This window comes from Coregonus clupeaformis, chromosome 6, assembly GCF_020615455.1.
Source record: "Coregonus clupeaformis isolate EN_2021a chromosome 6, ASM2061545v1, whole genome shotgun sequence".
In the NCBI taxonomy this organism is placed as follows: Eukaryota; Metazoa; Chordata; class Actinopteri; order Salmoniformes; family Salmonidae; genus Coregonus; species Coregonus clupeaformis.
The window spans coordinates 26990400-27016981 of record NC_059197.1 but is presented as its reverse complement, the minus strand read 5'-3'; the positions used below and the strand labels follow the sequence as shown (position 1 = coordinate 27016981).

Sequence of the window (26582 nt, the reverse complement as noted above, 5' to 3'; positions counted from 1 at the left end):
CTGTAGCCTAATTCTTAAAGGGCCAGTGTCTCCGAATGATGACCCCCTGCCGGCGAGTTCCCATAAATTGTATGCATTCAGGAAACAGAAAAAAATTGAAAATATAGTTCATAAAACCATGACTGTTTATATATATATATTTTTTATTATTATTAAAAATGCTAATGACAATCATACATTATATACTAGGTTGGCTAATGATGAAATGAAAACTCAGAATGATACAACTGATGTTCATAGTAAACTGAACAGAAAGCTCTCAATCCCATGAAGTTTTCACACTCAATTATGAAGTTCCATCAATTTATCAATACAAAGATCCTTTATTACAATATATATCATTGTAATACATTTTCCACTGACAACTTTAGAGAAACAACGTGCTGAGCCACTTGACACTCTAGATGTGTCAAATGTACAGTCGTGGTCAAAAGTTGAGAATGACACAAGTATTGGTCTTCACAAAGTTTGCTGCTTCAGTGTTTTTAGATATTTTTGGCAGATGTTACTATGGTATACTGAAGTATAATTACAAGCATTCCATAAGTGTCAAACGGCTTTTATTGACAATTACATTAAGTTTATGCAAAGAGTCAATATTTGCAGTGTTGACCCTTCTTTTTCAAGACCTCTGCAATCCACCCTGGCATGCTGTCAATTAACTTCTGGGCCACATCCTGACTGATGGCAGCCCATTCTTGCATAATCAATGCTTGGAGTTTGTCAGAATTTGTGGGTTTTTGTTTGTCCACCCACCTCTTGAGGATTGACCACAAGTTTTCAATGGGATTAAGGTCTGGGGAGTTTCCTGGCCATGGACCCAAAATGTCGATGTTTTGTTCCCCGAGCCACTTAGTTATCACTTTGCCTTATGGCAAGGTGCTCCATCATGCTGGAAAATGCATTGTTCGTCACCAAACTGTTTGTGGATGGTTGGGAGAAGTTGCTCTCGGAGGATGTGTTGGTACCAAGGTAGTGGGTTCGATCCCCGGGACCACCCATACACAAAAAAATTAAAATGTATGCACGCATGACTAAGTCGCTTTGGATAAAAGCGTCTGCTAAATGGCATATTATTATTATTCTTTATTCATAACTGTGTTCTTAGGCAAAATTGTGAGTGAGCCCACTCCCTTGGCTGAGAAGAAACCCCACACATGAAGGGTCTCAGGATGCTTTACTGTTGGCATGACACAGGACTGATGGTAGTGCTCACCTTGTCTTCTTCAGATGCCCCAAACAATCAGAAAGGGGATTCATCAGAGAAAATGACTTCACCCCAGCCCTCAGCAGTCCAATCCCTGTACCTTTTGTGGCTTCCTCGCTGCCCTTCTTGACACCAGGCCATCCTCCAAAAGTCTTCACCTCACTGTGCGTGCAGATGCACTCACACCTGCCTGCTGCCATTCCTGAGCAAGCTCTGCACTGGTGGTGCCCCGATCCCGCAGCTGAATCAACTTTAGGAGACGGTCCTGGCGCTTGCTGGACTTTCTTGGACGCCCTGAAGCCTTCTTCACAACAATTTAACCTCTCTCCTTGAAGTTCTTGATGAACCGATAAATGGTTGATTTAGGTGCAATCTTACTAGCAGCAACATCCTTGCCTGTGAAGCCCTTTTTGTGCAAAGCAATAATGACGGCACGTGTTTCCTTGCAGGTAACCATGGTTAACAGAGGAAGAACAATGATTTCAAGCACCACCCTCCTTTTAAAGCTTCCAGTCTGTTATTCTAACTCAATCAGCATGACAGAGTGATCTCCAGCCTTGTCCTTGTCAACATTCTCACCTGTGTTAATGAGAGAATCACTGACATGATGTCAACTGGTCCTTTTGTGGCAGGGCTGAAATGCAGTGGAAATGTTTTTTGGGGATTAAGTTCATTTTCATGGCAAAGAGGGACTTTGCAATTAATTGCAATTCATCCGATCACTCTTCATGACATTCTGGAGTATATGCAAATTGCCATCATAAAAACTGAGGCAACAGACTTTGTGAAAATTAATATTTGTGTCCTTCTCAAAACTTTTGACCACGACTGTAAATTTATTTTGAAACTTATACTAAGAGTTACTAAATATACTTGACAATGAAGCGCAAATGTGTCAAAGGTAAAAAAGCTAAACAATTGTATGTACATGACAGCTGAAGAGCTGTGGGAAAAATCTTTACTTATAAGAGCTAACATGGTGTTCCTTATGTAAAATGTGACCATTTAATGACCTATCTGCAAACTCCTTCAGACTGATTTTGTAGTGAAGTGGAGAAATTTCTTCTGGTTTGAGGTCCAAAGTTCTGTCACATGTTAATTCTACCATTCCTCCACTGAGATATTCCTATTCTATGATCCAACATCTGTCCTCTCCCCTGACTACCCATGCTGCTCCTCACTGAGGGTCTGCGCTTGCTGCTCCAACAATGCCATTCTGTCGCAGCTGGTTCCTCAGAATCTGGTTCTTGGATTTCCAGTCTTCTACCTGTGAAAAATTGGAGGGGAAAAGCAGCTTTAAAAAAAGCCTATTATTACAGCTGATGCATGGATTTTCGTGAAAAGTTGTCCTAAGGTTTGGTATTTTGTTCGCAAGTTACATTTTCAGCATGTTTGAGGGGTACAGTTTGAGCACGGCGAGGTACAGAACCCCTAACCTTGATCACTTTATTAGTAGTTAATAAGTAGTTGTTTGAATGCAAGGTGATTCATAGATCAGTGATGCTGTGCAGTCCGACTACAATGTAGTCAAATCTCAAACACATTTTCTGTGGTTCTGTGTGATTGCATATAATTAGTATTGTAGTAAGTAGGTGAACAGGATTGATGATAGCACAAAAATCACTCACTCACTCACTAATCCTACAGCCTGATCAGCAAAATCAAAATCTGAACCTATTATAAAGCGTGAACGAATCATAGTAGGCTGTTTACACAGGCAGCCCAATTCTGATCTTTTCCCACTTATTGGTCTTTTGACCAATCAGATCAGCTCTTTCTACAATAATTGGGCAAAATATCAGAATTGGGCTGCCTATGTAAATGCAGCCGTAGTGTTTTACCTCCTGCCTCAGTAGTTGGTTGTCCATTCTGAGCCTCTCCAGGGTGCTTAGGTCATCCCCTAGCCGGAGGTTGTTCTGCCGGAGCTCCTGGATATAGTCACAGGCTTTGGAGAGGATCCCACCTTTACTCTGGACCAAAACACAAAGACCATGTCACCCTCTCCCATGTAGGGCCAGGAGGTTTTTCCTGAGAATGTGTTCTGACAAGGAAAAACTCTGGGTCCTCGTTTTTATAGCTAAGTTATTTCTAGTCAGGTAACATGGTCAGGAAAAAATCCTGGCCATACTCATGAGACTTGATAGTGACCCCTTTTATGGTGATACTGACCTCATTGCTGATACTGACCTGCCCTGACTTGGTAGGGTCAATATTGCAGTCTGGGATGGTCTTTGAGAGCGTGACGATCCAGTTGTTGATCTTGTCCCTGCGTCTACGTTCAACTTGGAGACAAATTACACAATGACAAATTTGAGTAAGTTGGCAGGGCAACATATGATTCTGTGCTCATTATGACATGCAAACCCAACTAGCATTTAAGAGACATTTCATATTAATTATTGTACGAGTAATTTATGATGGGTATCTAGGTCTCACCCTCGTTGTGCTGGGCTCGCCTTTTGTCATCTCTAGAAGTGCGTGGGATCTCTGATTTTCTGCCAGACACAATCAGTATAGACATTAATAAAACAGATATATTACAATGATAACGGTTGTCATACACAGGATACGCATGCACACATCCATATGTGATGCTAAAACAGTAACAAGGCTAAGTAATTATAACCCAACACACAAAGAAACTCATGAATGGACACAGGACAGTGTGACTAACTAGTATGGTAACTGTGATGATTCTCCTGGCTTCTCCAGTCCAGTACCTACTGCACTGATCAAAATGGCAGCTTACGTGTTGTAAGGTTGTGTGCGAGGTGCAATGGACCTCTGGTTGGCTCCCGTCAGCACTTCCTGGGGGGACATCATCACATACAACTGCCCTGAAACAAAGAACAAAGAATTCCCCTGCTTCCTTCAATCCAAATTGTCAATATAAATGTATCAATATCAAATGGCAATCACAATGGAAAGCCAACTGGAAATAAATGCACAACCTGATTGAGTATAAAAATAAGAGCTATTCATTCTATCTAGCAATTCTATTTATATGTGATTGAGTCTCCTTAATCTCCTCACCAGTGGGAGTGCTCTGACTTAGATGTGTATCAGATGCCTGCACCACGCTGGTTACCATGGTGCCTGGTGAAGCATCAGCGATGGTGGCAGGGTAGTAGGTGTAATGAGTCTCAGTGCTGTCCCCCTCCAACCCCTCGGACTGAGAGAACAAAGCCTACAGCAAGAGGACACCTTTGTCAGTGTTGAATAACAATGAAAACTGTACACAGTGAGTAGTAGAAGTAGAGGAATAGAATAGAGAATCTTTATTATCCCAGATTAAAAACAATGCTATGTTTGATTTCCAGAATCTGACTGATTGAATACTACTAGCCTGGTGGGCAAAACTGGTTGAAATGACTTATTTTTATATCATTTCAACCAGTGTTTCCCGCTGAGAGGGTCCCAAGTCCTGCTCATATAAATTCTCACCTGGGTCACAGGCTGTGTGGCTGCAGGAAATCCAGTTAGCACACTGACCGCTGTGGCTCCATCACTTTGAGCCTCCAACTGTCCATCAGACACCTGGATGACTCTGTATGTCACCTTCAGCAAAATAAAACACACAGGTTTGTTGAGCGAAACATCAATTCGGTCATTAGTAATGACAGAAGACTGAGCCTCAGAAAACTATGGATGGGCAATGGCTGGGCTCAGAGCTCTAGCTCAGGGACTTCGGCTAGATCTAGTGAGCCCTGTAGAGTATGCTCTCCCTAACTGTACCTGACCAGTGGGAGGGTAGTACAGCTCCCCTACCTGCCCCCCTGCTCCCTCAGTCTTGAATAGATACTTTATGGGATGCTCTGAGGAGAAGGTGGCGGCAGACTGAATGGTGGCGATGGCAGCTGATGGGTCATCTGCTGTAGCCACTGCACCTGGTAGAGCAAAAATCAGAACACATAGTCTCTATAATATCAGCAAGAAAATACCACGGGTGTCTTGTCTTCTGATGTTTTGAGGGGCATTATTTCCTTTCTACATGACATTACCTTCTTCAATGACATGTGCACTTTCATCCGGGTCAGGGCTTTTCTGTTGACTACATAACGAAAAAAGAATAACTATGTTAATATACAGTAACACACCACTCTTTCAACTTGTGCTAGAATATGACCATCCAGCCCAACACTCAAATTCATTACAACAAATCATGTGGAAGTAGATTTGGTTCAAATGGATTATGGTTAAATCAATGTTTTGTTAGCTCACCCCTTCATTTTCACAGACAATGTCAACTGGAAAGAGAATCTCCTTCATTCACCCGGGAGCTAAACAGGCTACAGGAAAAGGTACATCTGGTTATCTTTTGGGGAAAACAAACTAGGCTACAGAACCCCAATCACTAACCTGAAACATTGGTACAGGCTCGGCGTGTATCGATCTAGAATAATCTAGGAACCAGCTATACAGTATGTTTGATTGGAGCGATAACAGTACTATTTAGGCCCCTTCAGTAGTTACAGTCGATGTTGCCCCCCTACAATGTAGCCGCGAGCGTGGAACATTCAGCAAATAACTACCCTGTAACTTTGCAGATCATTATATTGCTGAAGACGTCATGCAAACAGCTGCAGCGAAATATCAAAATTCAAAATGCTAAATCCATCGTGCTAAAGTTGTAGCTAACCAACACACATAACGATATTTACTTGTATAAATTACGAATATGTAGCTAGCATTAGCATTAAGCTGCATTATTCCAGCGGTTCCTTCAAGCTGCGACGGGTCAGTAAAACAAAGCACCTTTGCTATAGCTAGCTGCTACTAGCTAATGTTGTGAGTTAACGTAAACTAGCTATTTAGCCAGTAATAAAGCCAGGCAAATGTCAAAATGTGGCATTTGTACAACGCTGCTTGAAACATTTAATTGCATAGAGAATACAGTATTTGTACAATAGCTACATACAAGATCGGAAACACTTACCGTGCAATTGGCCCCTCCCCAGTTGTTTGTCAACATTACTGGCTGTCTGCGCCAATGACTATGGTCTGCGCATGTACCACATTTTATGTGCGCTTAATTTACATCGTCTGGCGCGCTCAGTGTGCAGATTTGACCCGTTTACCATTCCATTGCTTCTCGAAACTGCGCCGGGTAAGATAAATCAAATGGATCTAATGTGGTGGCCATCTTTACCGGGCTTCATCAACTGTGCAGATCTAGGATCAGCATTCTAACCACACCCCTAGTATAAATCAGAAGGAGACACAATATAAAACCGATCCTGAATCTGGGACCGTGGGCAAGTAGCCTACAAAAAAATATATTTTGGTCCGAAGGGGTTCACTGTTTCACAACTTTGTGTCATAGACAGTTATGTGAAAGTTAATCTAAATTCGCGAATGAATGATGACTGCATGCACCGTAACTCTGTCTTGTTTTGTTGTAGTCTCTATTTTCCCGCTCAATACCCATCAAATTGCTACAGTGATGAAAAAGTGACTGGCGAGTTTACAGTAATCTAGCTACTCAACAAAAAAATATTCAAAATATGGATTGTTTTATTTAGAAGTGGTAGCTATAACTCATATAAGGAGACAATAAAACCGAGCTGGATCTGGGACCATGGGGAGGTAGGCCAAAGGGGTTCACTGTTTCACTACTTTGTATCACAGGCAGCAATTATGTGAAATGTAATCTAAATTCCAATTTATGCATACATAGTAACTCTTGTTTTGTTGTAGTCTCTATTTTCTTGCTCAATATAATCAAAGGTTAGCTACAGTGATGAATAAGTGACTGGCAAAACACTGGACAGCGCCCGTGGTTCGAACCCCTTTGCAGAGGTTTAGGACTGTCTGAATGAGAAAGTGTTCGAAGTAACCACTGAGCTACACCAGCGCAGTATTTCATATGGGAAATTCGTTTCTTATACATAAGCCGCGATGTTGTTAACATCATGTTGCAATGAATTGAATGTTATTCCACCATGTTTAAAAATGTTTAGCAAGAATGTGACTCTGAAAACAAAATATGAGTCTTTGAACTATTGAACATTATCTATTTTATAAAATGTATGTTACTCCATTCATTACTTCATAATGCTTGTTGTGGATTGTTGTCTCATGTGTGTGGCTATTATATTAGAACAGACTGGAGTCACTGAGGTTGTCAGTTTGAGAGTGAGGGATTCACTAGGCCTATATGGCTAGATTTACAATAATTCCAAATATTGATTGTTCTATTTCAAATTAGGCCACAGGAAGGCTAAATATATTTTATTTTTTAATTTCATGTTATGAATTGTACATAGTAGCCTAATTCAGACAGAGTTTAGCTTCAGCTTGTAAGGGTATGTTGTGCATTCAGGAAATGATCTTACATAGTGACATGAATACCACAGGCCATAGCAGGGTGGGAGCTTGATGCAACATCAACCCCATTGTAGAGCAAGCTTTGATGTGTTCTGTACAAAGTAGCCTAATTCAGACAGAGTTGAGCTTCAGCTTGTAAGGGTAGGTTGTGCATTCAGGAAAGGATCTTCCATAGTGACATGAATACCACAGGCCATAGCAGGGTGGGAGCTTGATGCAACATCAACCCCATGGTAGAGCAAGCTTTGATGTGTTCTGTACAAAGTAGCCTAATTCAGACAGAGTTGAGCTTCAGCTTGTGAGGGTAGGTTGTGCATTCAGGAAAGGATCTTCCATAGTGACATGAATACCACGGGCCATAGCAGGGTGGGAGCTTGATGCAACATCAACCCCATGGTAGAGCAAGCTTTGATGTGTTCTGGGGAGAGGAAGGTTATTGTGTTCATTAACATGTACAAAGTCATCCACTTGAGGAATATTGTCAGAATGAGTTCTCTGTTCAGCAGTGGGCCTAATCTGTGTTCCTGTTATATGGTGGACATTGGAGTTTTTTCCACTCAGCTATCATCATTTGTTTATATCCACCTAATTTCATCAAACTTTTAGGGCTGCATTGCAACTTTCCCCAGTCATATGTGCCTTTTGACAATACATAGGAATGCATGCAGGTCATGCTAGATTTCAGAAATATATTTGAAATAGAGACCTTATGAACTTGACAACTTTGTCCATAAGACACGGAATAGCGTTTTTTTTTAATCTACCGGTCAAAAGTTTTAGAACACCTACTCATTCAAGGGTTTTTCTTTATTTTTACATTGTAGAATAATAGTGAAGACATCAAAACTATGAAATAACACATGGATTCATGTAGTAACCAAAAAAGTGTTAAATCAAGATATAATATATTTTTGAGATTCTTCAAATAGCCACCCTTTGCCTTGATGTCAGCTTTACACGCTCTTGGCATTCTCTCAACCAGTTTCACCTGGAATGTTTTTCCAACAGTCTTGAAGGAGTTCCCACATATGCTTAGCACTTGTTGGCTGCTTTTCCTTCACTCTGCGGTCCGACTCATCCCAAACCATCTCAATTTGGTTGAGGTCGGGGGATTGTGGAGGCCAGGTCATCTGATGCAGCACTCCATCACTCTCCTTGTTGGTAAAATAGCCCTTACACAGCCTGGAGGTGTGTTGGGTCATTGTCCTGTTGAAAAACAAATGATAATCCCACTAAGCCCAAACCAGATGGGATGGCGTATAGCTGCAGAATGCTGTGGTAGCCATGCTGGTTAATTGTACCTTGAATTCTAAATAAATCACAGACAGTGTCACCAGCAAAGCACCCCCACACCATAACACCTCCTCCTCCATGCTTTACGGTGGGAAAGACACGGCGGTTGGAAACAAAAATCTCAAATTTGGACTCCAGACCAAAGGACACATTTCCACCATTCTAATGTCCATTGCTCGTGTTTCTTGGCCCAAGCAAGACTCTTCTTCTTATTGGTGTCCTTTAGTAGTGGTTTCTTTGCTGCAATTTGACCATGAAGACATGATTCACACAGTCTCCTCTGAACAGTTGATGTTGAAATGTGTCTGTTACTTGAACTCTGTGAAGCATTTATTTGGGCTGCAATTTCTGAGGCTAGTAACTCTAATGAACTTATCCTCTACAGCAGAGGTAACTCTGGGACTTCCATTCCTGTGGCGGTCCTCATGAGAGCCAGTTTCATCATAGCACTTGATGGTTTTTGCGACTGCACTTTCAAAGTTCTTGAAATGTTCCGTATTGACTGACCTTCATGTCTTAAAGTAATGATGGACTGTCGTTTCTCTTTGCTTATTTGAGCTGTTCTTGCCATAAAATGGACTTGGTCTTTTACCAAATAGGGCTATCTTCTGTATACCCCCACCTTGTCACAACACAACTGATTGGCTCAAACGCATTAGGAAGGAAAGAAATTCCACAAATTAACTTTTAACAAGGCACACCTGTTAATTGAAATGCATTCCAGGTGACTACCTCATGAAGCTGGTTGAGAGAATGCCAAGAGTGTGCAAAGCTGTCATCAAGGCAAAGGGTGGCTATTTGAAGAATCTCAAATAGAAAATATATTTTGATTTTTTTAAACACTTTTTTAGTTCCATATATGTTATTTCATAGTTTTGATGTCTTCACTATTTTATACAATGTAGAAAATAGTAAAAATAAAGAAAAACCCTTGAATGAGTAGGTGTTCTAAAACCTTTGACCGGTAGTGTATATTTTTGTCTTATTATACAATGCCAGAATGTAGCTGTCATTGCTTCAAAGGGGATATACAGGTAACTGCCAAAATAAAGGAAACACCAACATAAAGTGTCTTAAGGGCGTTCGGCCACCACGAGCCACCAGAACAGCTTCAATGCACCTTGGCATAGATTCTATAAGTGTCTGGAACTCTATTGGAGGGATGCGACACCATTCTTCCATGAGATATTCCATCATTTGGTGTTTTGTTGGTGGTGGTGGAAAATACAGTCTCAAGTGGTACTCCAGAATCTCCCAAAGGTGTTCAATTGGGTTGAGATCTGGTGACTGAGATGGCCATGGCATATGGTTTACATCGTTTTCATGCTCATCAAACCATTCATTGACCACGCGTACCCTGTGGATGGAGGCATTGTTATCCTATGGGGCATAGCCATGGTAGCCAAAATAATGTCCTGGGCAGCATTTTTTACATGACCCTAAGCATGATGGGATGATCTTTGCTTAATTAACTCAGGAACCACACCTGTTTGGAAGCACCTGCTTTCAATATACTTTGTATCCCTCATTTACTCAAGTGTTTCTATTATTTTTGCAGTTACCTGTAGGTCTATAAGTAGTTTCAACTGTATTTATCTATTATTTTGATTGATACTCACGTTTGTTGTGGGGGTTCCTGTAGTTTATAGTGATGTTCTTCCTCTCTTCCATACCTTTCCGTATCAAAGTACAGTTATAACTCTTTGTCTCATTGAAATTAGTTAGGGCATGGCCAATGAGAATAAGCCGACACCAACCTTTTGCTGTAATGTCAAAGGTTGAGTCATTTCTCGTCTGAAAGTTGTTGTAAGAGCTCCCCAACAGGACCCCGTCCTCTGTGGTGAGGAAGTTACAATTAAAGGACGGTGACTCAGGACATTGTGGGTACCTGCATTCCAACATGAGGCTGTTGTCTTCAGTGATACAGGCAGTAAGTTTTCCAAAATTGCCTTTCTTTTCTGCTGAACAGGTGACTGAAAGTACAAGACATACAAAGACTTACAATATTGCTTCATTTGGTTTTTACAACAACTCCATGTATTGATACAGTAAAAGGTTAAAGGGACATTTCACTCATAAATGAAAGTTTGTCAGATGGTTTTAGACCTCAAAAGTAGATTAATGTTGAGATACATACAGTTGAATTCGGAAGTGTACATACACTTAGGTTGGAGTCATTAAAACTCGTTTTTCAACCACTCCACAAATTTCTTGTTAACAAACAATAGTTTGGACAAGTCGGTTAGGACATCTACTTTGTGCATGACACAAGTAACTTTTTCAACAATTGTTTACAGACAGATTATTTCACTTATAATTCACTGTATCACAATTCCAGTGGGTCAGAAGTTTACATACACTAAGTTGACTGTGCCTTTAAACAGCTTGGAAAATTCCAGAAAATTATGTCATGGCTTTAGAAGCTTCTGATAAGCTAATTGACATCATTTGAGTCAATTGGAGGTGTACCTGTGGATGGATTTCAAGGCCTACCTTCAAACTCAGTGCCTCTTTGCTTAACATCATGGGAAAATCAAAAGAAATCAGCCAAGACCTCAGAAAAAAACATTGTAGACCTCCACAAGTCTGGTTCATCCTTGGGAGCAATTTCCAAATGCCTGAAGGTACCACATTCATCTGTACAAACAATAGTATGCAAGTATAAAAACCATGGGACCACGCAGCCGTCTTACCGCTCAGGAAGGAGACGCGTTCTGTCTCCTAGAGATGAACGTACTTTGGTGCAAATCAATCCCAGAACAACAGCAAAGGACCTTGTGAAGATGCTGGAGGAAACAGGTACAAAAGTATCTATATCCAAAGTAGAACAAGTCCAATATCGACATAACCTGAAAGGCCACTCAGCAAGGAAGAAGCCACTGCTCCAAAACCGGCATAAAAAAGCCAGACTACGGTTTGCAACTGCACATGTGGACAAAGATTGTACTTTTTAGAGAAATGTCCTCTGGTCTGATGAAACAAAAATAGAACTGTTTGGACAATATGACCATAGTTATGTTTGGAGGAAGGGGGTGCTTGCAAGCCGAAGAACACCATCCCAACCGTGAAGCACAGGAGTGGCAGCATCATGCTGTGGGGGTGCTTTGCTGCAGGAGAGACTGGTGCACTTCACAAAATATATGGCATCATGAGGAAGGAAAATTATGTGGATATATTGAAGCAATCAGTCAGGAAGTTAAAGCTTGGTCGCAAATGGGTCTTCCAAATGGACAATGACCCCAAGCATCCTTCCAAAGTTGTGGCAAAATGGCTTAAGGACAACAAAGTCAAGGTATTGGAGTGGCCATCACAAAGTCCTGACCTCAATCCTATAGAAAATGTGTGGGCAGAACTGAAAAAGTGTGTGCAAGCAAGGAGGCCTACAAACCTGACTCAGTTACACCAGCTCTGTCAGGAGGAATGGGCCAAAATTCACCCAACTTATTGTGGGAAGCTTGTGGAAGGCTACCCAAAACGTTTGACCCAAGTTAAACAATATAAAGGTAATGCTACCAAATACTAATTGGGTGTATGTAAACTTCTGACCCACTGGGAATGTGTTGAATGAAATTAGAGCTGAAATAAATCATTCTCTCTACTATTATTCTGACATTTCCCATTCTTAAAATAAAGTGGTGATCCTAACTGACCTAAGACAGGGAATATTTACTAGGATTAAATGTCAGGAATTGTGAAAAACTGAGTTTAAATGTATTTGGCTAAGGTGTATGTAAACTTCCGACTTCAACTGTATCTTTATATGAAATAATGTCTTTATATGAATTTAACAAGTGGAGAAAAAAGAAAAACATGACACAAAGTCCAACATGCATCTAGCGAGGTAATTCAATCAGCAGACAGATTTGATTACAGGGATTCTCCTGATTTATGAGCTTGTTGTGCGTGCAGCACTGGTCTAGAGCTTCCTAGCTTACCCACCCAGAACCAGGAAGAGAAGTTTTGTGGAAAAGACGAACATGTTCCCGATGCCCCAGTGTCGCTCTGTGGAATATAAAACACACTGGTTTTGAATTCCAACTTGACCCTTACCTCTAGGAACTCCCTGTAGATCTCAACTCTGAAACCATTGGATAGGTCTAAGCATGGGGCAACATTTCCACCCATCACAAGTTTGAAGGCAAGTTGAAGCTATCCCCATAATCCTGACTATAATGCTGAATATCTATCTATTAACATTTACATTGTAGTCATTTAGCAGACGCTCTTATCCAGAGCGACTTACAGTGCATTCATCTTAAGATAGCTAGGTGGGACAACCACATATCACAGGCATAGAAAGTAAATTTTTCCTCAATAAAGTAGCTATCAGTAGAATCAGAGCTAGAAGGGGGAGGGGGTCAAGCTGAGGAGGATTATTTAAGATACTGTTTGAAGAGGTAGGGTTTCAGATGTTTTCGAAAGATGGGCAGGGACTCTGCTGTCCTAGCTTCAGGGGGAAGCTGGTTCCACCATCGGGGTGCCAGGACAGAGAAGAGTTTGGCTGGTTCCACCATTGGGGTGCCAGGACAGAGAAGAGCTTGGACTGGGCTGAGCGGGAGCTGCCCTCCCGTAGGGGTGGGAGGGCCAAGAGACATGAGGTGGCAGAATGGAGTGCTCGGGTTGGTGTGTAGGGTTTGAGCATAGCCTGAAGGTAGGGAGGGGCAGTTCCTCTTGCTGTTTTGTAGGTAAGCACCATGGTCTTGTAGTGGATGCAAGCTTTGACTGGAAGCCAGTGGAGTGTGCAGAGGAGCGGGGTGACATGAGAGAACTTGGGAAGGTTGTAAAGCAGGCAGGCTGCAGTGTTATGGATAAGTTGCAGGGGTTTGATGGCACAAGCGGGAAACCCAGCCAACAGCGAGTTGCAGTAGTCCAGACGGGTAGTCCACAGGTGAATGAGTACCCCCCATGAGCCTACAGGGTGGTTGGGTCAACACTGCATTACTGTATCCAACATTGACTGCAGCTGTCCTAGTCTTACAGTTTTTCTCAATCGCATAGAAATCATTTTTGGATCTCTATCCTCTCCAACATTGTGACCTTCCATTATTTTGGTGTAGATTGAGCCATATACATTTCTCCATTGTATTCACCTCAGTGGAGGCTGCTGAAGGGAGGACGGTGCATATTAATGGTACGAACGGAGCGAATGGAACGGCATCAAACCATGTGTTTGACATATTTGATACCATTCAACTTATACTGCTCCAGCCATTACCACAAGATCGTCCTCCCCAATTAAGGTGCCACCAACCTACTGTGATTCACCTTTCCTATTTCTATTATGGATTGTGTTTTTGTGCCCAAATGGAAAGTCTACAAAACTATGAACATACCAGGTTTGGAATTGTATTGTGATGATACCGATGAATGAATCCTTCACACAATGTGCTTATTTTTTAAATATATTTTCTTTATCAGGAATAATATTTGATTTGATGTGTTTGAAATTGTTTGGTGAAATATGCATAAAAGGAGAGTAACTGCCCATAATTCTGCACTTTTGGATAGTTTTAGTTCCAATTTTGATCATCATGATTTAGTGACTGCCAGGAAAAGGTATTGATCTACTGGGATCTTTAAAGACAGACTAACTTTCTGTTTTGTCTGCTTCGAGATAAGTATGGTTGCCTTAATCTTTTTGCAGGCAGTCGTGTTCTTTTGATGAATGTATTAGCAATGTTGACGGTATAATATCGTTTTGATTAATGTATTTGTGTTTTGAGAAGGCAACTACATTTTGAAAACACATTTATTGTTTTGCAAGAGTTAACAGAGTTCCTTGTCTTGTGGACTCTTTTGAAAATCGACAACATTGTTCAAAAAAAAAACTTTGGGTTAGAATACAGTTGATTTCCTTCTACCCGTAAAAACAGTAACCACTGAATTGGGTGTGATATTTGTTTCCATTGATCTTCAAATCGTCCAAGAATTCCTGCCATTGTTTATCTAATTGGGATTAAATAGACAGGAAGTCAAGAGGCACTAGAAACTGTAAATTATGTTGTTAAAAAATGACCGGAGCTGGGAAGCTTGTTAGCAGTAAATATCTCCATGTCTTTGCCCATTTGAGGATTTAAAAATGGATATAGATATCCATGAGTTGTATTTACTTGTACAGTATCTCTGAAAAGCATGTTTTCCATAGTATTATGAAGCCAAAGAGTACAAGTTTGAACATTTTGTATTGTCTAGAATTTGGCTGGAGTATTTCCCAGATTGTTCCACCATTCAACAGGTTTATTTCCATGCAATATTTCAAGTGGGAAATGTATTATCTTACCGTTGTCGCTGTTGACTGTATTTCAGGGCTGTCTTCAATGTTCACGTGGTTCTAGCTTCAGCAATGCAATACATACAGTATATGGCAATATAAGAGCCCAGAAATGTGAGAATCACTGTTGTAGGCTGGGCAGGGCACAAATGAAGAGAGCAGAAGGAAAAATAAGAGGAGTTGGGAGGGGGGAGGGGGTTTAAAGAGCTACTGTCCAATCAAGTGGGCTTGTGTTGCATCTTCTCTGAGCAAAAAACAGGATGTATTGTATTGACAACTAAAGTGGAGTGTGATTGAATACTCTTTCTTGATATCAGATCAGCATGTACACTTGTTAACCCATAACAAGGATGTTTTTAATTTCCCATTGTTAAGTCATGAGGAGTCTTGCTACTCTTCAAAAGTACTGTTTTTCACAGCATACTCATATGTTCATAATTCTCAGTATATGTTTTGATATATTTGTTAATATATTTAGTGAGCTGTGTTGTCAACAACAGGGCTCTATAGTATCTGTTTGTGTTATCTCGATTGTTCTGTTACTCTTTCTCTAAATGGATTTGTGAGATGTTTTTGACTACATCTTTCCATGCCTTGTCCACAACATTAGCTCAATAAATTATTAGGAGATATTCATAATGGGGATTATAGCCAGGACTCATTATGGGTATGATCAGGACAGGACGCATCCCCTTGTAAGATGTTTGTTGATGGGATTTAGAGTGAGTGGATTTCCTGGATCCCATTCCCTGATGAGATATAAGAGAACCACACCTTGATTATTACTACAGGGGGCCATGATGATTACAGATGGAGGAAGAAAAAAGCTGAGAACCTGCAAAATTGAGAAAGAACATTGGCCCACACACCTTTGTATATTTGGCAACACCGATTACGCTCTCTGGAACTTAACAAATACAATCATTTGTTCCAGAAGGTATAGTTATTTTGCCCTTTGATGTGGTCTAGAACAGTGGTTCTCAACCTTTTTTGTTTACTGTACCCCCAATCACATATTGCTCTGCCCATGAGTCTTCCCAAGTACCCCCTGTTGTATAGGCCATTTACATCCATGGGTACTAGTTCCCCAGGAAGAGACTTACTGTCTTACATAAAGCCTTTCAATATTCCCCTTGTCTCCTGAGCCTACACCTTGGAACTAATTTCTTGCCATAGTGTGACATCAAAACCTACACGCAAAATGATCTGGAAAAAATGCTCAAGAATAGAGTTCTAATGAAAAACTGTAATTCCAGTTAAATAGTTTACTTTAGAGCTTGAAAGATGTCTCAGGGGTTGCAGGTGTGATCTCTGTGAATGTAACTGTCTTCTTACATCTGCAGAGGGGGAAATACAATGATAGATAGATACATGTAAGGAATTAATGCTTTAACAAACTGACCAGCATTTAGGTAAAAGGAATGAAGGAATATTGACTCAGTTATATAAAATAATGTATAGTACACGTATAGTATACTTAAGCAATAAGGCCCGGGGGGGTGTGGTATATGGCCAATATACCACGGCTAAGGGCTGTTCTTCTAGGACACTGGAGAATAAACCCTCCTTTTCACAGCTGTCCATGTCCCTTAATGTTGATGATGTGGTTGTTACTGACAAAGAGCACATGGCTGAGCTCTTTAATCACCACTTCATTAAGTCAGGATTCCTATTTGACTCAGCCATGCCTCCTTGCCCGTCCAAAATGTCCTCATCTCCCACCCCTTCTAATGCGACTAGCCCCGATGCTCCTCCCTCTTTTCCCCCTGCCCCACTACAAAGTTTCTCCCTGCAGGCGGTCACAGAGTCCGAGGTGCTACAGAGTCTGAGGTGCTAAAGGAGATCCTTAAACTGGACACCAAAAAACCATCTGGGTCAGATGGTTTAGACCCTTTCTTCTTTAAGGTTGCAGCCCCTATCATCGCCAAGCCTGTCTCTGACCTTTCTAACCTGTCTCTCCTCTCTCGGGAGGTTCCCATTGCTTGGAAGGCAGCCACGGTGCGTCCTTTATTTAAAGGGGGAGATCAAGCTGATCCTAACTGTTATAGGCCAATTTCTATTTTGCCCTGTTTATCAAAAGTGTTGGAAAAACTTGTCAATATTCAGCTGACTGGCTTTCTTGATGTCTATAGTATTCTCTCTGGTATGCAATCTGGTTTCCGCTCAGGTTATGGATGTGTCACTGCAACCTTAAAGGTCCTAAATGATGTCACCATTGCCCTTGATTATAAGCAATGTTGTGCTGCTATTTTTATTGACTTGGCCAAAGCTTTTGATACGGTAGACCATTTCATCCTTGTTGGCCGGCTAAGGAGTATTGGTGTCTCTGAGGGGTCTTTGGCCTGGTTTGCTAACTACCTCTCTCAATGAGTGCAGTGTATAAAGTCAGAACATCTGCTATCTCAGCCACTGCCTGTCACCAAGGGAGTACCCCAAGGCTCGATCCTAGGGCCCACGCTCTTCTCAATTTACATCAACAATATAGCTCAGGCAGTAGGAAGCGCTCTCATCCATTTATATGCAGATGATACAGTCTTATACTCAGCTGGCCCCTCCCTGGATTTTGTGCTAAACGCTCTACAACAAAGCTTTCTTAGTGTCCAACAAGCTTTCTCTGCCCTTAACCTTGTTCTGAACACCTCCAAAACAAAGGTCATGTGGTTTGGTAAGAAGAATGCCCCTCTCCCCACTGGTGTGATTACTACCTCTGAGGGTTTAGAACTTGAGGTAGTCACCTCATACAAGAACTTGGGAGTATGGCTAGACGGTACACTGTCCTTCTCTCAGCACATATCAAAGCTGCAGGCTAAGGTTAAATCTAGACATGGTTTCCTCTATTGTAATCGCTCCTCCTTCACCCCAGCTGCCAAACTAACCCTGATTCAGATGACCATCCTACCCATGCTAGATTACGGAGACGTAATTTATAGATCGGCAGGTAAGGGTGCTCTCGAGCGGCTAGATGTTCTTTACTATTCGGCCATCAGATTTGCCACCAATGCTCCTTATAGGACACATCACTGCACTCTATACTCCTCTGTAAACAGCTTGCCTACGGAGCTGTGAGGGGAACGGCACCTCCTTACCTTCAGGCTCTGATCAGACCCTACACCCAAACGAGGGCACTACGTTCATCCACCTCTGGCCTGCTAGCCCCCCTACCTCTACGGAAGCACAGTTCCCGCTCAGCCCAGTCAAAGCTATTCGCTGCTCTGGCATCCCAATGGTGGAACAAGCTCCCCCACGACGCCAGGACAGCGGAGTCACTGACCACCTTCCGGAGACACTTGAAACCCTACCTCTTTAAGGAATACCTGGAATAGTATAACAGTAATCCTTCTACACCCCCCCTCCCCCAGTGGTGGTTGTCCCACTGGCTATCCTAAGTTGAATGCACCAATTTTTAAGTCGCTATGGATAAGAGCATCTGCTAAATGACTTACATGTAAATGTAAATGTCATCTCTGTATACCCGTCGCAAGACCCACTGGTTGATGCTTATTTACAAAACCCTCTTAGGCCTCACTCCCCCCTAACTGAGATACCTCCTCCACATACAACACCCGTTCTGCCAGTCACATTCTGTTAAAGGTCCCCAAAGCACACACATCCCTGGGTCGCTCCTCTTTCCAGTTTGCTGCAGCTAGAGACTGGAATGAGCTGCAAAAAAACACTCAAACTGGACAGTGTTGTCTCTACCTTCTTGCCCTTTGTGCTGTTCTCTGTGCCCAATAATGTTTGTACCATGTATTGTGCTGTTACCATGTTGTGCTGCTGCCATGTTGTGTTGCTACCATGTTGTTTTCATGTTGGGTTGCTACCTTGCTGTGTTGTCGTGTGTTGCTGCCACGCTATGTTGTTGTCTTAGGTCTCTCTTTATGTAGTGTTGTGCTGTCTCTCTTGTTGTGATATGTATTTGGTCCTATATTTATATATATATACAGTTGAAGTCGGAAGTTTACATACACTTAGGTTGGAGTCATTAAAATTCGTTTTTCAACCACTCCACAAATGTCTTGTTAACAAACTATAGTTTGGGCAAGTCGGTTAGGACATCTACTTTGTGCATGACACAAGTAATTTTTCCAACAATTGTTTACAGACAGATTATTTCACTTATAATTCACTGTATCACAATTCCAGTGGGTCAGAAGTTTACATACACTACGTTGACTGTGCCTTTAAACAGCTTGGAAAATTCCAGAAAATGATGTCATGACTTTAGAAGCTACTGATAGGCTAATTGACATCATTTGAGTCAATTGGAGGTGTACCTGTGGATGTATTTCAAGGCCTACCTTCAAACGCAGTGCCTCTTTGCTTGACATCATGGGAAAATCAAAAGAAATCAGCCAAGACCTCAGAAAAAACATTGTAGACCTCCACAAGTCTGGTTCATCCTTGGGAGCAATTTCCAAACGCCTGAAGGTACCACGTTCATCTGTACAAACAATAGTACGCAAGTATAAACACCATGGGACCACGCAGCCGTCATACCGCTCAGGAAGGAGACGCGTTCTGTCTCCTAGAGATGAACGTACTTTGGTGCGAAAAGTGCAAATCAATCAGCAAAGGACCTTGTTGCAAAAAATAAGATCACTTCTTCCCAGCTGCCCACTGCACTGAGGCTAGGAAACACTATCACCACCGATAAATCTACAATAATCGAGAATTTCAACAAGCATTTTGCTACGGCTGGCCATGCTTTCCACCTGGCTACCACTACCCCGGCCACCAGCTCTGCACCCTCCGCTGCAACTTGCCCATGCCCCCCCCGCTTCTCCTTCACACAAATCCAGACAGCAGATGTTCTAAAAGAGCTGCAAAATCTGGACCCCTACAAATCATCTGGGCTAGACAATCTGGACCCTTTCTTTTCTAAAACTAGCCGCCCGAAATTGTCGCAACCCCTATTACTAGCCTGTTCAACCTCTCTTTCGTAACGTCTGAGATCCCCAAAGATTGGAAAGCTGCCGCGGTCATCCCCCTCTTCAAAGGGGGTGACACTCTAGATCCAAACTGTTACAGACCCATATCCATCCTGCCCTGCCTTTCAAAAAGTTTTTGAAAGCCAAGTCAACAAACAGATCACCGACCATTTCGAATCCCACCGTACCTTCTCCGCTATGCAATCCGGTTTCGAGCTGGTCATGGGTGCACTTCAGCCACGCTCAAGGTCCTAAACGATATTATAACCGCGATCGATAATAGACAGTACTGTGCAGCCGTTTTCATTGACCTGGCCAAGGCTTTCGACTCTGTCAACCACCGCATTCTTATTGGCAGACTAAATAGCCTTGGTTTCTCAAATGACTGCCTCGCCTGGTTCACCAACTACTTCTCAGATAGAGTTCAATGTGTCAAATCGGAGGGCCTGTTGTCTGGACCTATGGCAGTCTCTATGGGGGTGCCACAGGGTTCAATTCTTGGGCCGACTCTTTTCTCTGTGTATATCAATGACGTCGCTCTTGCTGCTGGTGACTCTCAGATCCACCTCTACGCAGACGACACCATTTTGTATACATCTGGCCCTTCATTGGACACTGTGTTAACAAACCTCCAAACGAGCTTCAATTCCATACAACACTCCTTCAGTAGCCTCCAACTGCTCTTAAACACTAGTAAAACTAAATGCATGCTCTTCAACCGAACCCTGCTTGCACCCGCCCACCCGACTAGAATCACTACTCTCGACGGGTCTGACCTAGAGTATGTGGACAACTACAAGGTGTCTGGTTAGACTGTAAAGGTGTCTGGTTAGACTGTAAACTCTCCTTCCAGACTCACATTAAGAATCTCCAATCCAAAGTTAAATCTAGAATCGGTTTCCTATTTCACAACAAAGCCTCCTTCACTCATGCTGCCAAACATGCCCTCGTAAAACTGACTATCCTACCGATCCTTGACTTCGGCGATGTAATTTACAAAATAGCCTCCAACACTCTACTCAGCAAATTGGATGTAGTCTATCACAGTGCCATCCGTTTTGTCTCCAAAGCCCCATATAATACCCACCACTGTGACCTGTACGCTCTTGTTGGCTGGTCCTCACTACATATTCGTCGCCAAACCCACTGGCTCCAGGCCATCTATAAATCACTGCTAGGCAAATCCCTGCCTTATCTTAGCTCATTGGTCACCATAGCAACACCCACCCGTAGTCTGCGCTCCAGTGGGTATATCTCACTGGTCATCCCCAAAGCCAACACCTCCTTTGGCCGCCATTCCTTCCAGTTCTCTGCTGCCAATGACTGGAACAAATTGCAAAAATCTCTGAAGCTGGAGACACTTATCTCCCTCACTAACTTTAAGCATCAGTTGTCAGAGCACCTTACCGATCACTGCACCTGTACACAGCCCATCTGAAATTAGCCCGCCCAACTACCTCATCCCTATATTGTTATTTATTTTGCTCATTTGTACCCCAGTATCTCTATTTGCACATCATCTCTTGCACATCTATCATTCCAGTGTTAATACTAATTGTAATTATTTTGCACTATAGCCTATTTTATTGCCTTACCTCCATAACTTGCTAAATTTGCACACACTGTATATTATATGTATTTCTGTTGTATTTTTGACTTTGTTTTGTTTTACCCCATATGTAACTCTGTGTTGTTGTTTTTATCGCACTGCTTTGCTTTATCTTGGCCAGGTCGCAGTTGTAAATGAGAACTTGTTCTCAACTGGTTTACCTGGTTAAATAAAGGTGAAATAAAAAATAAAAAAAATTGTGAAGATGCTGGAGGAAACAGGTACAAAAGTATCTATATCCACAGTAAAACAAGACCTACAGTGGGGAAAAAAAGTATATAGTCAGCCACCAATTGTACAAGTTCTCCCACTTAAAAAGATGAGAGAGGCCTGTAATTTTCATCATAGGTACACGTCAACTATGACAGACAAATTGAGAAAAGAAAATCCAGAAAATCACATTGTAGGACTTTTATGAATTTATTTGCAAATTATGGTGGAAAATAAGTATTTGGTCACCTACAAACAAGCAAGATTTCTGGCTCTCACAGACCTGTAACTTGTTCTTTAAGAGGCTCCTCTGTCCTCCACTCGTTACCTGTATTAATGGCACCTGTTTGAACTTGTTTTCAGTATAAAAGACACCTGTCCACAACCTCAAACAGTCACACTCCAAACTCCACTATGGCCAAGACCAAAGAGCTGTCAAAGGACACCAGAAACAAAATTGTAGACCTGCACCAGGCTGGGAAGACTGAATCTGCAATAGGTAAGCAGCTTGGTTTGAAGAAATCAACTGTGGGAGCAATTATTAGGAAATGGAAGACATACAAGACCACTGATAATCTTCCTCGATCTGGGGCTCCACGCAAGATCTCACCCCGTGGGGTCAAAATGATCACAAGAATGGTGAGAAAAAATCCCAGAACCACACGGGGGGACCTAGTGAATGACCTGCAGAGAGCTGGGACCAAAGTAACAAAGCCTACCATCAGTAACACACTACGCCGCCAGGGACTCAAATCCTGCAGTGCCAGATGTGTCCCCCTGCTTAAGCCAGTACATGTCCAGGCCCGTCTGAAGTTTGCTAGAGTGCATTTGGATGATCCAGAAGAGGATTGGGAGAATGTCATATGGTCAGATGAAACCAAAATATAACTCGTCGTGTTTGGAGGACAAAGAATGCTGAGTTGCATCCAAAGAACACCATACCTACTGTGAAGCATGGGGGTGGAAACATCATGCTTTGGGGCTGTTTTTCTGCAAAGGGACCAGGACGACTGATCCGTGTAAAGGAAAGAATGAATGGGGCCATGTATCATGAGATTTTGAGTGAAAACCTCCTTCCATCAGCAAGGGCATTGAAGATGAAACGTGGCTGGGTCTTTCAGCATGACAATGATCCCAAACACACCGCCCGGGCAACGAAGGAGTGGCTTCGTAAGAAGCATTTCAAGGTCCTGGAGTGGCCTAGCCAGTCTCCAGATCTCAACCCCATAGAAAATCTTTGGAGGGGAGTTGAAAGCCTGTGTTGCCCAGCGACAGCCCCAAAACATCACTGCTCTAGAGGAGATCTGCATGGAGGAATGGGCCAAAATACCAGCAACAGTGTGTGAAAACCTTGTGAAGACTTACAGAAAACGTTTGACCTGTGTCATTGCCAACAAAGGGTATATAACAAAGTATTGAGAAACTTTTGTTATTGACCAAATACTTATTTTCCACCATAATTTGCAAATAAATTCATTAAAAATCCTACAATGTGATTTTCTGGATTTTTTTTCCTCATTTTGTCTGTCATAGTTGACGTGTACCTATGATGAAAATTACAGGCCTCTCTCATCTTTTTAAGTGGGAAAACTTGCACAATTGGTGGCTGACTAAATACTTTTTTCCCCACTGTATATCGACATAATCTGAAAGGCCACTCAGCAAGGAAGAAGCTACTGCTCCAAAACCGCCATAAAAAAGCCAGACTACGGTTTGCAACTGCACATGGGGACAAAGATTGTACTTTTTGGAGAAATGTCCTCTGGTCTGATGAAACTAAAATAGAACTGTTTGGCCAAAATGACCATAGTTATGTTTGGAGGAAAAAGGGGGTGCTTGCAAGCCGAAGAACATCATCCCAACCGTGAAGCACAGAGGTGGCAGCATCATGCTGTGGGGGTGCTTTGCTGCAGGAGGGACTGGTGCACTTCACAAAATAGATGGCATCATGAGGAAGGAAAACTATGTGGATATATTGAAGCAACATCTCAAGACATCAGTCAGGAAGTTAAAGCTTGGACGCAAATGGGTCTTCCAAATGGACAATGACCCCAAACATACTTCCAAAGTTGTGGCAAAATGGCTTAAGGACAACAAAGTCAAGGTATTGGAGTGGCCATCACAAAGCCCTGACCTCAATCCTGTAGAAAATGTGTGGGCAGAACTGAAAAGGCGTGTGCGAGCAAGGAGGCCTACAAACCTGACTCAGTTACACCAGCTCTGTCAGGAGGAATGGGCCAAAATTCACCCAACTTATTGTGGGAAGCTTGTGGAAGGCTACCCGAAACATTTGACCCAAGTTAAACAATTTAAAGCAATGCTACCAAATACTAATTGGGTGTATGTAAACTTCTGACCCACTGGGAATGTGATGAAAGAAATTAAAGCTGAAATAAATAATTCTCTCTACTATTATTCTGACATTTCACATTCTTAAAATAAAGTGGTGATCCTAACTGACCGAAGACAGGGAATTTTTACTAGGATTAAATGTCAGGAATTGTGAAAAACTGAGTTTAAATGTATTTGGCTAAGGTGTATGTAAACTTCTGACTTCAACTGTATCTTTATATGAAATAATGTCTTTATATGAATTTAACAAGTGGAGAAAAAAGAAAAACATGACACAAAGTCCAACATGCATCTAGCGAGGTAATTCAATCAGCAGACAGATTTGATTACAGGGATTCTGTATTTGGCTAAGGTCTATGTAAATTTCCGACTTCAACTGTATATACAGTGGGGAAAAAAAGTATTTAGTCAGCCACCAATTGTGCAAGTTCTCCCACTTAAAAATATGTTATTGACCAAATACTTATTTTCCACCATAATTTGCAAATAAATTCATTAAAAATCCTACAATGTGATTTTCTGGAATTTTTTTTCTCATTTTGTCTGTCATAGTTGACGTGTACCTATGATGAAAATTACAGGCCTCTCTCATCTTTTTAAGTGGGAGAACATGCACAATTGGTGGCTGACTAAATACTTTCCCCCCCCACTATATATATTTTTTTTATCCCAGCCCCCGTCCCCGCAGGAGGCCTTTTGCCTTTTGGTAGGCCGTCATTGTAAATAAGAATTTGTTCTTAACTGACTTGCCTAGTTAAAATAAAATAAAAAATAAATAAGACATAGCCCTATATTGGCCATATATCACAAACCCCTGAGGTGCCTTATTGCTATTATAAACAGATTACCAACGTAATTAGAGCAGTACAAATAAATGTTTTGTCATACCCATGGTATACGGTCTGATATATCACAGCTTTCAGCCAATCAGCATTCAGGGCTCGAACCACCCAGTTTATAAATGTATATAGTATATGGGTCAGCTATAAAAAATGACCAACAATTCCATATTTAAAATAGCTCACCAGCTAGTAACCCCTACTTGCAAGGGAAGACATATGTTGTCCCTGACTGGTCACCTGAATAAAACCATAAGACAGGCAAGTCTCAGTAAATGAACACAAGTTAACTAAATGTTACTAAAAAGAAGAGGGAAAAATACATCTTGGGGAAGGTTAGATATAAACTTACCTGGCTGGTAGTAGTCGTAGATCTTGACCACCGCAGGCTTTAGATTCTGTACTGGGAGCTCCTGTATGATGTCCAGGGTGTGGTTGAAAGGTTGGAATAGTGATGGTAACTATTATAGGAATTTTTCCATTACATATATTATAAAATCATTTAACAATAAGCAGAATCATTATGGGTTTAAAAGAGGATTAGTGACTACACCTGTCTATGATGTATTAAACATATTTTGAAACATATGATGTATGAAACATATTATGAAACATATTTTGTAATCCAGATGCATGACTGGACAACCACATTGTGACTGCAGTAATCAGTGTACTATATAATTATCATCAGGTGTGTACAGTGAGGGAAAAAAGTATTTGATCCCCTGCTGATTTTGTACGTTTGCCCACTGACAAAGACATGACCAGTCTATAATTTTAATGGTAAGTTTATTTGAACAGTGAGAGACAGAATAACAACAAAAAAATCCAGAAAAATGCATGTCAAAAATGTTATAAATTGATTTGCATTTTAATGAGGGAAATAAGTATTTGACCCCTCTGCAAAACATGACTTAGTACTTAGTAGCAAAACCCTTGTTGGCAATCACAGAGGTCAGACGTTTCTTGTAGTTGGCCACCAGGTTTGCACACATCTCAGGAGGAATTTTGTCCCACTCCTCTTTGCATATCTTCTCCATGTCATTAAGGTTTCGAGGCTGACGTTTGGCAACTCGAACCTTCAGCTTCCTCCACAGATTTTCTATGGGATTAAGGTCTGGAGACTGGCTAGGCCACTCCAGGACCTTAATGTGCTTCTTCTTGAGCCACTCCTTTGTTGCCTTGGCCGTGTGTGTTTTGGGTCATTGTCATGCTGGAATACCCATCCACGACCCATTTTCAATGCCCTGGCTGAGGGAAGGAGGTTCTCACCCAAGATTTGACGATACATGGCCCCGTCCATCGTCCCTTTGATGCGGTGAAGTTGTCCTGTCCCCTTAGCAGAAAAACACCCCCAAAGCATAATGTTTCCACCTCCATGTTTGACGGTGGGGATGGAGTTCTTGGGGTCATAGGCAGCATTCCTCCTCCTCCAAACACGGCGAGTTGAGTTGATGGCAAAGAGCTCGATTTTGGTCTCATCTGACCACAACACTTTCACCCAGTTCTCCTCTGAATCATTCAGATGTTAATTGGCAAACTTCAG

The 26582-nt window shown here is 41.8% G+C and overlaps 1 protein-coding gene, 1 long non-coding RNA gene and 1 pseudogene across 6 annotated transcripts; all 3 read right to left on the bottom strand.

Annotated features, from left to right (window-relative positions):
* Window positions 1-2023: 2023 nt before the first annotated feature.
* LOC121567624 (upstream stimulatory factor 1-like) lies at window positions 2024-6344 on the bottom strand. Of its 4 annotated transcripts, none has more exons than XM_045219748.1 (11): window positions 6144-6344; window positions 5429-5496; window positions 5209-5258; window positions 4943-5094; window positions 4652-4765; window positions 4241-4394; window positions 3957-4044; window positions 3644-3702; window positions 3395-3489; window positions 3049-3177; window positions 2024-2474 (listed from the first exon to the last, which is right to left on the bottom strand). In XM_045219748.1, the coding sequence occupies exons 2-11, from the start codon at window positions 5434-5436 to the stop codon at window positions 2385-2387; spliced, it is 939 nt and encodes a 312-aa protein (XP_045075683.1). In that variant the 5' UTR covers window positions 5437-5496; window positions 6144-6344; the 3' UTR covers window positions 2024-2384. The 4 variants fall into 4 exon arrangements, with proteins under 4 accessions (XP_045075683.1, XP_045075697.1, XP_045075677.1 ...); XM_045219762.1 differs by having other exon boundaries at window positions 4976-5094; XM_045219742.1 differs by having other exon boundaries at window positions 3377-3489; window positions 6144-6341.
* Window positions 6345-7432: 1088 nt separating this feature from the next.
* Window positions 7433-15442, bottom strand: LOC121568286. 2 transcript variants are annotated; one of them, XR_006001225.2, is made up of 5 exons: window positions 15108-15442; window positions 12767-12829; window positions 10585-10800; window positions 10447-10500; window positions 7433-7952 (listed from the first exon to the last, which is right to left on the bottom strand). It is a non-coding gene; the product is annotated as an uncharacterized LOC121568286 (long non-coding RNA). The 2 variants fall into 2 exon arrangements; XR_006001224.2 differs by having other exon boundaries at window positions 10447-10800.
* Window positions 15443-25235: 9793 nt separating this feature from the next.
* Window positions 25236-26582, bottom strand: part of LOC121568462 — a 46652-nt pseudogene continuing 45305 nt past the window's right edge.

What these genes read in the sequence shown, in the direction of transcription:
- LOC121567624 (XM_045219742.1), bottom strand. An exon ending in TGCACATGTCATTGAAGAAG is followed by an intron (nt 5,095 to 5,208) that starts GTAATGTCATGT and finishes TTGCTCTACCAG; the next exon opens with GTGCAGTGGCTACAGCAGAT. An exon ending in ACTACCCTCCCACTGGTCAG is followed by an intron (nt 4,766 to 4,942) that starts GTACAGTTAGGG and finishes ATTTTGCTGAAG; the next exon opens with GTGACATACAGAGTCATCCA.